The sequence below is a fragment of the Nannospalax galili genome, unplaced genomic scaffold (genome assembly GCF_000622305.1).
Source record: "Nannospalax galili isolate Female #2095 unplaced genomic scaffold, S.galili_v1.0 scaffold585, whole genome shotgun sequence".
NCBI classification, from domain to species: Eukaryota; Metazoa; Chordata; class Mammalia; order Rodentia; family Spalacidae; genus Nannospalax; species Nannospalax galili.
The window spans coordinates 615,120-627,751 of NW_008354016.1; the positions used below are offsets into that span (position 1 = coordinate 615,120).

Sequence of the window (12,632 nt, forward strand, 5' to 3'; positions counted from 1 at the left end):
GATCCCCTGGAACTGGAGTTACAGACAGTTGTTAGCTGCCATGTGGATGCTGGGATTCAAACCTGGGTCTTCTGCAAGAACAGTCAGTGTTCTTAACTTCCCAATATTTTTTAAAAGAAAACTTGTAGTTGGCCATGGTTGCACATAACTTTAAATCCCAGCATTCAGGAGGTAGAGGCAGGCAGATCTTTATGAGTTCAACCCTAGCCTGGTCTGCATAGCCAACTGGGGCTACAGGGAGACCCAACTGGGGCCAATTGGGGCTACAGGCATGTTCCAGGCCAACTGGGGCTACAGGAGACCCTGTCTCAGAAAAACATCCCCCCACCAAAAAAAAAAAAGAAAGAAAACTTTGTATACCATAGTTACGAAACTCCATATCTAATTGCTGACTAATTACATTGGCATGTTTATGTGATCAGATAATCACAAGGGTGCCACACTCCTCCAGGAGTTTGTTCACTGTCCTCTTTGGAAAAACTAAAGAATGCCCAAACACCAAAGATTGCAGTTCACTGATCTTTCTTCAAAACTCTAGATTCTTGTTCTTTCTGGAGGAATCTTGATTGTTGGTAGCAAAGTTTTTCTGAGTTCCCATGGGTAAATACCAAATGAAAGAGCTTTCAACATTACAGTGCTGTATGTTGGTCTCTGTCAGCTATCGGCCATGCATCTGACTAAATTTTTGTGACTTTTATTGTAAGCAGAAGAAATGGATAAGGACAGGTCTCCAATACACAAAGGTTTAACTTTAGGGGTTTGAACTAATGAAAGTGAGGAAACAATATGCATTTGGTAGCAACTGTTTTGAGGTTTGATCTTTTATTGGGCTGGTGGTAGGTGGTACTGGCCAGTGCTGGGCAGAAGCTTTGAGCTACAAGTTCCAGGCAACCATGTGATCCCAAGGGCATCCACCAGATTCTATGGTACTCTGTGTTGCTAACGTAGAGTGTTCAGTTTATCAGTGTAAAGCAGTAAAAGCAATTTCAGTTTACAGTATTTTCATCTTGAGTGGGTTTGTTTATTATAAGGTGACCCCATTGTCATCAAGGGACATCTATATATGAGAAGTCCAAACCACTATTTTGAGCATTTGTTTTCAAATTGGCCAACATATAATGGTGTTAGTTTACACAAGATCAGATTCTCCACAAACCTGGAGAAATTCAATAAGGTATCTCTGGTTTGAGATGGAGCTAGTTCTGGAGCGGTTTGGGTTACAGTCCTGGGAGGGTGTGGAGAGGACTCTGTCCCTGGTGGTTTGGAGACATGGTCTGGAGACGGCACCCTTGCTATCTGGGCTGAGACTGTTGTACACCTGGTATTCTGGGTTTTTACTCTATTAATCTCGTCCTTCAAACTTGCATCCTTAGGCCAAGCCAGACCCGACCATCTATGGTGCAGTGGCTAAACCTGCAGTCTCCAACCACACCAAGTTCCAGCCCAGCCCTTACACCTCCTTCACCCAGGTCATCACCATTCCCCCTCTCTCCTGCTGCCTCCATTGTGGACAAGCTGCCAGAATGGTATGTGATTTGGGGTGTGACATGGAATACAGTGGTGACACACAAAAGGGGCTCAACAACTCTGTGCTCTCTGCTGGAAAATGCTTGGCCTGGATTCTCTGGCATTGATGGGCAACTTTGTATCAGGGCTGGGCCTCAGCTCAGAAGCAAGTTCAGTTATCTCTTGGCATGGTTGGGATTGGTTCCAGGACCCCTTATACCTGTCTCTAGTCCTTCATGTATAATGCGTTAGTATTTGCATATGACCTACACTTACCCTCCTGTACACTTTAAATCATCTCTAGATAACTTACAATACCTAATATAATGTGAATGCTGTATAAATAGTTACTATATGTATTGTTTGGGGAATAATAAGAAAGAAAAACCTGCAGATGTTGCACATTGCAAATACAGTTTTTTTAAATTCATGGCTGGATGACATGAAGATGTGAGTCCTACTGGATAGGTAGGACTGGCTGCAGGTTCTTGAGAAGAATTTGTGGTATCTGGAGCCCTGTGAAACCTACTGGCATGGTTCTTAACATTAGTGGCTGCCCTGCTTCCAGAAGGGCAGAGCATTTCCTTCTCCCTCGGCTTAGGTCTGGCCGAGTATGGCACCCCTCCCTTCCCACTGTGTCCTTCTCTCATGGGGGCTCAGAACACAAGTCAAGAGAAGCTGAGCCTTGTGTGCCTTTTGGGGACAGAATGGTCTCGATAGAGAAAACCTAAGAAAGGATGACAGCTCCTTCCAGAGTGCTGTGAGGGCAGGTAGGTATCACACACCGACTCAGCTGGCAGTCCACTTAATGTGCATGCCTCTTCCCATCACTGTCCATAATGCACAGAAGAAGTACTCAGAGGTAACAAGCCCATGCTTCCCACAAGGCTGAGCAGTGGGAACAGACATCCCACCAGGCAGGGAGGAAGGAGACTATGGTGAACTGGCTCACTGTCACCTTCTCAGGGAGGCTCTGTAGGGAAAGGTTTGTATTGGAAACCTATCATTTACTTGAAAATCTAGCGCTGTGGCTGTACTTGATGTTCCTGTCCTTGTCATTTCTTCTTTAGAAGGCATTGCCCCGCTCTTGGCATGTAAATGAGGGACAGGTCTGTGAGGGGTCTGTTTCCGAGTGTTTCATTCAAGTCTTCTGTGTTCTCTCTGCAGCGTTATCAATCGCAAGGCCCGCGCAGTGTACCCATGTGAGGCAGAACACAGCTCGGAATTATCCTTTGAAATAGGAGCAATTTTCGAGGATGGTAAGTGTTAGCTGGAGCTCTGTGGTGGGAGACTTCCTGTCTTCTCTGGATATCTGCCACGCAGAGGCCCAGTTACTGGCTGTAGCCGTATTTTGATGCTGTGGCTTGTAGAGCCGACTTACTTGGCTCTAGCGCCCGCCTGTGCTCCAGAAGATGTGTTGATGGTGGATACAGCAGTTCCTGTTTCTTGGCTGTTCTCCAACCACTTTAACCCATGTGGATCTTCATTCAGGTCATTTCTCCTGGTGAGAAGAGGCACTTGGAGTTAAATGTTTCTGAGTCACAGCCTTTGTTTTCTCAGTTCATCCCTAACCAGGCTTCGGGTTGTCACTGAGGAGTCCTGTTCTCAAAACACTCTGGTTTCTCTCTCCTGCACCATTCTTGTGCTTTACATTTTTGCCAGCTTGAACAGTGAATCTCCAGATAACAATAATGACTTTGCATTTTAAGTGTGTGTGTATTTTTATTTGAGTAATTAATATTCATACACAGACATTTAGGAGCTGTACCTGCTTTAACATTTCACAATTTCTTGTATGGTTTAGTGAATGCATTTTTGCCCCTTGCTCTTGATTTCCTCCCCTCCCTAGTCAGCTCATTGTGAAATTCATTGGTTGCTGTGGAAACAGTGATGTTGAGTGTGGGCGGAGCTCCCGGAAGAGCTCCTAGAAGCAGGGAACCTTGGATGCTGAGACAGAACGGCCCATTAGCAGACTGTTTATAGAGTCCATGGGGCACATCGCCACAGTCACAGTGGTACTGTCAGTAATGCAGCATTTGCTAGGGTTGCTTTTTTAGAGAGCAAGTTGCCTCGTTTAGAATAAATTTCTATATATGCGTGATATGTGCTCCTGAGAGACAGAGACTCCTGGTAGCATCAGAAAACAACCACACTCCTCATACAACAAGATTGTTTTTGGAGTGGCAATAAGATCATTCTATATCACCATAACATATGTGCAGATAATTTTACCATGAGAGTGTGGTCACACAGCTGCCTTACTCCAGGCCTGTCACATGTTGGAACAGCACCTGAGAGAAGGGAAAGCTGAAATTGTAGTGTTGAAACGGTGATGAATTCTTACTTTGTGTAACTAAGTCTGTATAGGAGCCTGTGTATTGCTTGAGAGATAGTTAACTTCAGTAGGTGTGTCTTACAAGGTTATCAGTAGGTGTCTTACATTTAGAATGTTAAGTAATACACAGGTACAGCTAAGTCCATCACAGGTTGACTTACATGATAAGACTATAAGTGTGTGCTCCAGGATTGATTAATTAAAGCTGTCATCAAGACCAAAGTATCCCTATATATTTGCTGAATGTTTGCAGTTGGAGATTTGTGTTTGTTGTGCTCTTCCTAAGAGGTGGGAAATGGCTAGAGTTCCAGGCCACATATACCTCTAGCAAAAGGGGGTGTCTCATCTTTGTATTCCTTTTATAATAAGAAAACTTTTCCAGAACTTTCTTCCAAGTTTTAGCTGCCTTCACATCTCTTTGGTCAGAATTGAGCCAAATGCTCACTCTAGACTTGTCCGCCTGAGGATGAGTGAGATCCCCCTTAGATCAGTGAGAGCCATGTTATATACACGACACCTTCTTTGGGCATACAGCTATGTAAATGAGGCCTGTATCTTTCTAAACCAAATCTCAGTCTGCCAGCATGGATGAAAGAGGAAAGGCCAGGAGGTGACTGAGTCAGGAGGCCCAAGTTCTCCAGTTCCAAAGCCCTTGATGACTTTCAGGAATCTTTTTGAAAAAGGAGTCAGAAAGTATGTGTATATTCATATATACATATGCATGTACATAGAGATATTCTATCTTTCTCTCTGTCTCTCTCTGTCTCTGTCTCTCTTTCTCTCACACACACAGAGATCTCTGTTTTTGAAGGAGGAAGTGTCTACAGTAGTTAATTCTGCATTGCCAACTCTGCAGTTACTCTGATAGCAGAGCTTGCCCCTTTACTTTTTATGGAGCCTGTATCTGTATATCAAGTTCTTCATCTCAGTCTGCAAGGATGTGTCAAGATGATGTAGGGAACTTCCAGAAGACAGAGTTTTGAACATCATAGACACTCGGGACATGTTGCTGGCTGTCATACCACACTGGACCCATTGCATGTGCTGTAGGTGTCATTGGTTTTAGCCAGGTTGAATCTCTCTCAGGTGTGGTTCCGTGTAGTACTGGTAGCCAGCTTTATCTAGAATGCTGGCTGGGACATCCAAAGGTGTCTTGGTAGTTTCTTAGTCCTTCCCCCAAGGCTGTGTATTTCAAAAATGTTTGCTTGGTATGCTGACACCCTCTACCTACCCAAATATGTAGACACCTCATTTTCTGTGAGATCTGTGTCTTACCAGTGCCTTTCCAAGTCTCTCCTAGTGGCGCACATGAACTCAGTGGAAAGTTTTCAGAGTTGGCACAGTGAGACTTGCTGTTCCTTAGGGACAGTTCTTAAAGGCCATGGTAAGTTGAAGCCCTTTAGCAGAGTGCTTTTCAGTTGCTATGTGCACCTTTATCTTCTGTGTGTAGTTGGTTTCTGTACTTTCTCAGAACATGTCAGTTAAGCCCTTGATGTTAGGGTCTTCTGACAACAAATAAAATATGAGACAGACAGGCAAGTCATGCAGCGTTACCTTTTGTAGAGTCAGACATGGCTCCAAGCGGCCACTATTTACAGCTCGTTCTGCAGGGGTGTTGCCAGGAACACTCCCTTGCTTCAGACCAGTGACACTTAGCATCCCAGAGACACCCAAGACAGTTTTCCTGTGTCCACTTAACAATTTAGAATCTTCCAGCACTCACAAAGGATTCTGCAGTGTAATCTATTTCTGTATTACAGGCAACAACAGAAACAAGTTGTGACAATCAGTGGCCTGGAATGACCCTGGGCTCTGCTGTCAATAGTTAGGGTTTGGAATAGACACAATGAGGAATCCTAAACCAGAGTGTGGAAAGGAAAGGAATCTTTGCTAATTATGCCACTCTATAATTCTTCATGCTTTTTGTTCTTGCTGGGAGGGCCGGAATTTAAGTTATGAATTCAAGTTCTTGGCTGAAGACAAGTTTCTGTAGCTCTGGGGAAATGCTCCCCATGCTTCACCAGAAAGGGGTGTGCTTGTGTGGTGTCAGGGCAGGCAATGTTCTTGTTAAAGTTAGGGTGACCTTCCCCTTTCCTCTGGGCTCAAGGAACCCCAGAATTGCATTTGATTTGTGACCCTGAGGCTGCTAGGCCTTTTAGTCAGGTAGGAAATAGTGGTCTTCCCAAGCTGCCCGTAGTTGATGCTGAGGCCAGAGGCTCTGTGGGGCCCAGGCTCTTGTTTGGCTTCTACATGTAGAAACAGTGTCTCCACAGCTTGGGCAGCAGGTGTGGCTCAGATTAATCCTTAAAAGTCTCTAGTGATTAAACTTTAAAGATCTCAAATACACAGAGTAATCCTTGAAATGCTGGTTGGCATTCTCTTGGAAAGTTGATCATATGTGGACCTCACCGCCCTGCACTTTTCTTTCCAGATGCATTCCTAACACAAGGGAACCATAAAAAACATGTGAAGTGCCAGGAATGCCTATCATTTCTGAAATTCAGAAATAAGCAATAGGATATTATTTGGGGTGTAGACTTGTGTAATAAATGTATAGCTCAGGAAGGAGGATGAGAAATTTAATGTTTGAGCCCCTGGTCTCCTTGGGCAGGGAAGGGAGTGAGGTGTAGAGACAGGACAGAGCTCACAGACTCATGCCTGCATGCGGGCCATGTTGTACTTCCAAAGCTGAGGCTGTGATCGTGGGATTTTATTATGTCGAAGCCTCAAGATTCTAAATATTTGTCATGAAGGTATAGTTTACATTATGCTAGAACATAAAGGCCCGAGTTTAAATTCTATTATGGATAAAGCTTCACACAAAGCAGTGTTAGCAGCTCCATGGTTCATGTTGTTACAGAGTAGTAAATGATGGAATGATGTGGCAAAACCACAGTGAGATGCCATTTCATACCCATTCCAAAAAGAGAGGTGGGGAGAGAGGGAGACGGGGAAGGAGGGAGGGAGCGAGAGAGAGGATATGAGTAATTGTTAAGGATGTGGAGAAACAGGAGCCCCTGTGCATTGCTATTGGGGTATAAATTGTACAACCTTGTAGACGATAACTTAGTACCTCCTCAAAAAATGATTAATGGAATCATATATGACCCAGCAATCCAATTCTGAGTATGTAGCCAAGAGAAGTAAAGGCAGGGAGCCAGCAAACACCTGTATAGCAGTGTTCATAGCAGCAGTGTTCACAGTAGCCCAGAGGCAGAAACAACCCAGCTGTCTATCAGCAGCTACAGGGATTAACAAAATGTGGTATGCACATAAATAGGAATATCATGAAGCCATGCAAAGAATTTCTGATGTTTGTACAATACAGGTGAATCTTGAAGATATGCTAAGTGAAATAAACTAAGTTAGTACCAAAAGGACAATAGGTAGGTCTCCTGGTGACCTCTTGTCCTTATGTGTATCTACGTGCAGAATATGGCTCATGAGAAAAGGCCCATGGGGAATGGCAGGAACCAGATTGCTGCATCTTCTGCTCGTAAAAAATCAACATCCAGCAGCCTGCCATGCGTATAGTTTTTCTGTTGAGGAGATCCTTTGGGATCTTCCACCAGGTCACTCTGCCCTTCCAGAACAGCTGCATAGGGGCCCCTGCCAACACTGGCCCTGCCCTGACATACTGAAGGGATGAGTGAGTGAACGGATACTTCTGGAGTCTTTGCAGATGAGCTTTGGGCCTCATTTTGCTTTACCTTCCCTGGATGGCATGTGCAGCAGGATCTAGAGAAGATGGGGCCAGTTTTGCAGCAGCAGGAGCTCCATGCCCTGCAGCCTGAGACTGCACTCCCAGGAGTATTCAGAATCCAGCAATGGGAACCCTAAGTGATACCTGTCAAAATCATGCTGAGCTTTGAGTTTCCTTAAAGACACTGTGATTAAAAATAACTTCTTTCTTCCAAAAAGAGCCAGCACTGCCACACAGATTCCTAGTGCCCTCCTGCCCTGTGACTCTCTGCTTCCTCTTTTAGATGTGTCTGGGGGCTGCTCCAGCTGTGAGCAGTGCTTCTGGAAAAGGCAAAATCTCCAAAAAAAGACTGCTTCTGCAGCCCGAGCTTCTGGTTTCAGTGTGTCATAGTTTCTGGACCTTCACATACGTCCCCACCTGGACAATGTAATGGCCAAGCAGCTTGGATCAGCAGCTCTGAGGCAGGAAGTACCTGCCAGCCCAGAAGCTGGGAGCCCTGCTGTGCTCCTCCCATTAGGTATCTGCTCTGCAGTCTTGATACAGTCATGAAGATCTGACTTGCTGGAATTTTTTAAGAGTAGGGTACTTAAGATTATTTTTTTGGCTTGAGTGTTCCTTAAGCTAGTATTTGGTGCAGCAACATGGTCACATGCCACCATATGACTTTCCAAACTAGGGAAGTCATTTAAGTAGCAATGCAGAGAAAATGAAGATACCTTGTGCCCTCACCCCCAACTCCAAAGAATGTTTGTAGAGCATGGCACACAGGTCCAGGAAAAGACAGGAAGGGACTGGCAGACTGAGTGTTGACTGGGGAGTCCACAGAGTAGCCTTACTGATATGACTTGGGTATACAGATCCATGCTCAGTATCCACAGGTTGAGTGTACATGGATAATGCTGTGTGTGTGTGTGTGTGTGTGTGTGTGTGTGTGTGTGTGTGTGTGGGAGAGAGAGAGAGAGAGAGAGAGAGAGAGAGAGAGAGAGAGAGAGAGAGGTGGGGGAGGGAGAGGTGATATGATAATGATGTGATGTGAAGGCCAGAGGAAAACTCAGGTATCAGCCTCAGGAACACTGTCTGTCTCCTATGAGACAGATTCTCTCATTGGCCTGGATCTTACCAATTAGACTAGACTGGCTGCCAAGCAGGTCCCAGGGATTCTCATGTCTGTCTCCCCAGAACTGGAATCATAAGCATGTGCCACCATAGGAAGCTTTTCACATGGTGCTGGGGCTCAAGCTCGGGTCTTTATGCTTGTCTTGCCAAGCACCTTACTGATAGAGCATCTCTCCAGCCGTCTTATTTTGCTCTTGACATATAAATGTATTTCCCTATTTGGGGTATGGCCTGGAAATATTGGGGCAGGAGCATCAAGAGTTACAGAAATTTTCTCGTTTTGTAATGCTTAGAACAGTTTCTAGTCCGCTATCGCTGACCCTCCTTGAAAATTGAATGCTGAGGCTCCGGGAGGTTCAGTCATGATCTTGACCTTGGAGCCTTGAAAATCCATCTTATTCCATTACACTCCTGAGATGAGGTGCTTTAATTAAAAATAACAACAACAAACAAACAGCTTTAGAAACTGCCTGCATGGTCAGCATTGTTGAGAGAATGAAACAGGTGGTATGAGGTGGTAGAAGGGTGGCTGATTTATTTTAAGCGATTGGGTCATGTGATTATGGATTATGGGGCTGGCAATTCTACCAAGTCTACTGATTGGATCATTATATCTAAACATCTAAAATATTGACAGAACCTCACAGAATCATCTACATCAATGGCCATATAGCTGGGTACCATGGCCTTGACACCATGGACACATAAAATTAACCATAACACTGGAGATAAACTGTGTATAGACAGGAACCTGAGATGGACATGAGAGGGCATGCTCTCCAGAGGGTGGGAAATCCCCTCAGTCCTCATCCATGCCACCTTTTTGGCGTTGAGGGATGGCTGGAAGCTGTTGGCATTCAGGACTCTTGCATCCTATCCCACGTACCCTCCTTTGAGTACATCCTGGCTCTTGGGTATTACAGAAGTCTCCTTGGTTCCTTGACTGAATCTGACCTTTCATTGAGGACTGGAGGATCCTGCAGAATCTGTAGATGCCTGGCCCAGCTCTAGTTTCCTACTCATGCATCCATTTCACCACAATTGGACATCAGCCTTCTTTGTCTTCCATTAGCCTTCTGTTAATGCCTAGTTTCTGTGTGCATGTGCATGTGCGTGCGTGCGTGTGTACGAGCACACATGCATCCAAAAACAGTGAGCACATGCAGGACAGATCTGCATAAACTTACAAAGGTTAAGGAATTCCCAGATGCAGTCTCCTCACCACCCCCAGGCCTCTGACTTTAGCGCTGGGCTTCTTCACACTCCAGGGGCCACATCCTGGAGAATAGCTTTTGGTTGAAAGAAAGTGTAGATAAAGTCTTCAAAAACATTGTCCTTAGACTAACAATTGACCAGAACAGTTCCAGGGGATCCAACTCCCTCTTCTGCCCTTCATGGACAGTGCATGACATGAGTGCACTTACATGCATGCGGTCAAAACACTCATACATATAAAATAAATTAAAATAAAAAGCAAAAAAAACCTTAAAAAAAATCTTGCCCTTAGAAACAAGGTCAGAGAAAAGGTCACTGAGGGAATGAAGAAAGTAAATTGCTGTCAGTTCACATGAAAGCACATCTTACATTAATTTGCTTATATACTGCAAAAATGACAGCATGTGAGACATTGGGCTAGGTACCAGGGAACATGAGATCTCATACGTATATTTGATGCTTTTCTGTTGTGGCCTAGACTAGTCTTGTACTCCCGGGGTCTTAGACACACTAGGGCATGAGGCCCCTCATCTGGTCTGAACAGGGGCAAAGCCGATAACTGCAGTTTAATTCTGGACTTCAGGCATGGTTGGGATTGGAGTGAGGAGCATTCAGGACCAAGGGAGAAGTTTGGCAGATAGAAGGATGTATCAGAAAGCCAAGGTAATGCAGGTAGCAGCATGCAGCTTATTTCTTCCAAGGGAGAGAACAGATGGTGACCTCAGTGAAAAGGAAAATTAGAATTTGATCATCAGTGTCTTCCAAACATGAATGGGCCACAACTTGCTGAATTGCAGTTGACAATCACTAAGCAATAGGATGAGGGACAGCATCACACATGGTAAGAACATTGCTTCACCAGACTGTGTGCTGTGTGCACTTAAACTTAGTTTTTGGTATAAAATAATTCTTGTGGGTTATGATCTGAAGCTGAATTTCAGGGCTGGCTTCTGGATTGGTTTGTGGGAAAGCACTTCCTCTCCTTTGAGATATGTGACTGTTACTCTTGATCATCATTGGGGCCTTAGCTAGCTGGGATCCATTGACTACTTTTGTATTTGATTTCCAAACCCTGGTTTGAGGACCTGGGCCTTGTGGCCTTTGCCATCCAGCCTGGGCATTCTCATGTGTCCATTATAAGTGTTTATGGACACCTGAAGTGTATCAGGTACTGTGCTCATATGTGTAAGGCTCAGGTCTGCCTGCAAGAGTGGCCCCATGCAGTGTGGGAGTGAGACCACTGCCTGGCTGATGTCTGGAGTGGTGGTAAGCACCAAGGCAGACTTACCTCAGGGGAGGCTGTCCCCTTGGTCTAAAGCAAAAGAGTTACCTGGTGAAGAAGTAGGGGAAAGGCATTCCAGGCAGCCAGTATTGCATGTACAAAGGCCCTGGAATCCCAGTCAGGATTTATCTGGATGATTCAGGTGAAATTGATGATGGAGTAAGGCGTGGAGGATCTGCTGGAGTGGTAGGCAGGACCCCATCCTAGGCCAATAAGAAGCTTGGTTTTACTTGAAACAGGAGAATGGTGTGCTCTTCATTCTGGAGAGTTCACTGAGCAGCATTGTGCACAGCAAATTAGAAAGAGCCTGATTGGAAGCTGAGGGACCAGAGCCTGTTACAGGAAGATAGGTGAACACTGTAGTGGCCAACCCTGGGCAGAACCCATCATCAGTAACCTTCATGCCAGCTTTATTGTTAGATGTTCCTGAAGTAGCTCCATTTTCTACTGGCCACTCCATGGTGGGGTCTGCAAGAAACACTGTAGTGTGGTGAGCACCCAGGGCAGTTACTGGGGGCAAACTTGTAAAAGTGATTTCCTTTCCTTTTCAGTTCAAACTTCGAGGGAACCTGGCTGGCTGGAAGGGACCCTGAATGGCAAGAGAGGGCTGATTCCACAGAATTACGTCAAGCTGCTGTAGCTCCTGGCCTCAGAGGGCCCCTGCTCATCCTGGCACCTGTGCACCGCCTGGGGGCAGCACCCACATGCCATAGCCACGCTCAGGAACTTCAGATCACCATGGGCACTCCAGGGCTGGGGAGGAGGGTGGAACGCACGGCACAGGACAGGGCAGATGTGTGCATGAGGAGAGCGTGGCCAGTGTGGACGAATGGATTCTTGTCTGGCAGGCATTGGGACTTGTGGTTTTTGATTATCCAGCCTGTGAAACAGAGGGAGGGCAGCCCTCACCAGCAGCCGCACCACCAGACTGACCTGGGAGGATCCTGCTCTGCATGTACCTGCTCTTGGGTTTTAAAGGGAACTGTACTGCTCCTGCACTGTGTGTGCAGGGCATGTGTGGCCCTGGTAGCTGAGGTGTGCAGAGGACTGCTGTTGTGCAGGGGAGTTGGTCAACCTGGAGGGAAGCAGAGAGAAGCTTTTTCCATGTCTCCCCATCCCGCTTGGCCTGCTCACGGCAGCTGCACTGAGTTCATACATATGCTTACCACAGCCTTCTCCAGGTGCTCCTCACCTGGACGCTGTTTGCCCTGTGCCACCTTGTTACCCCAGAGCCCCTCTGTAAATGAAATAAAATGTAATTTACTATTTGGTGTGTCTGACCTAATGTGGGGAGAGATGGGTAAGTACATTCCCCCTGAGCTGATTCATGGACTGACAGCCATGGTAAGAATGGTGGCCTTCCCAGGTAGGATTATTGATGGAGAGCCTAGCTTATTTGCAGCAGGAATGGCAGTGGCCCTCTCTGATGTGAAATCCCTCAGGATTTCCAGCCTCCTGCTCAGGCCTTTTCCCCA

The 12,632-nt window shown here is 45.8% G+C and overlaps 1 protein-coding gene across 2 annotated transcripts in view; it reads left to right on the forward strand.

Moving 5' to 3' along the window:
• Positions 1-12,423, forward strand: part of Arhgap10 (Rho GTPase activating protein 10) — a 415,566-nt gene extending 403,143 nt beyond the window's left edge. For both annotated transcript variants that reach the window (XM_017802706.2, XM_008851102.3), the window contains 3 exons: positions 1,374-1,526; positions 2,674-2,765; positions 11,709-12,423. In XM_017802706.2, coding sequence (XP_017658195.1) covers positions 1,374-1,526; positions 2,674-2,765; positions 11,709-11,797 — 334 coding nt within the window. In that variant the 3' untranslated portion in view covers positions 11,798-12,423. The remainder of the gene's footprint in view (positions 1-1,373; positions 1,527-2,673; positions 2,766-11,708) is intronic.
• The last annotated feature ends 209 nt before the right edge of the window (positions 12,424-12,632 follow it).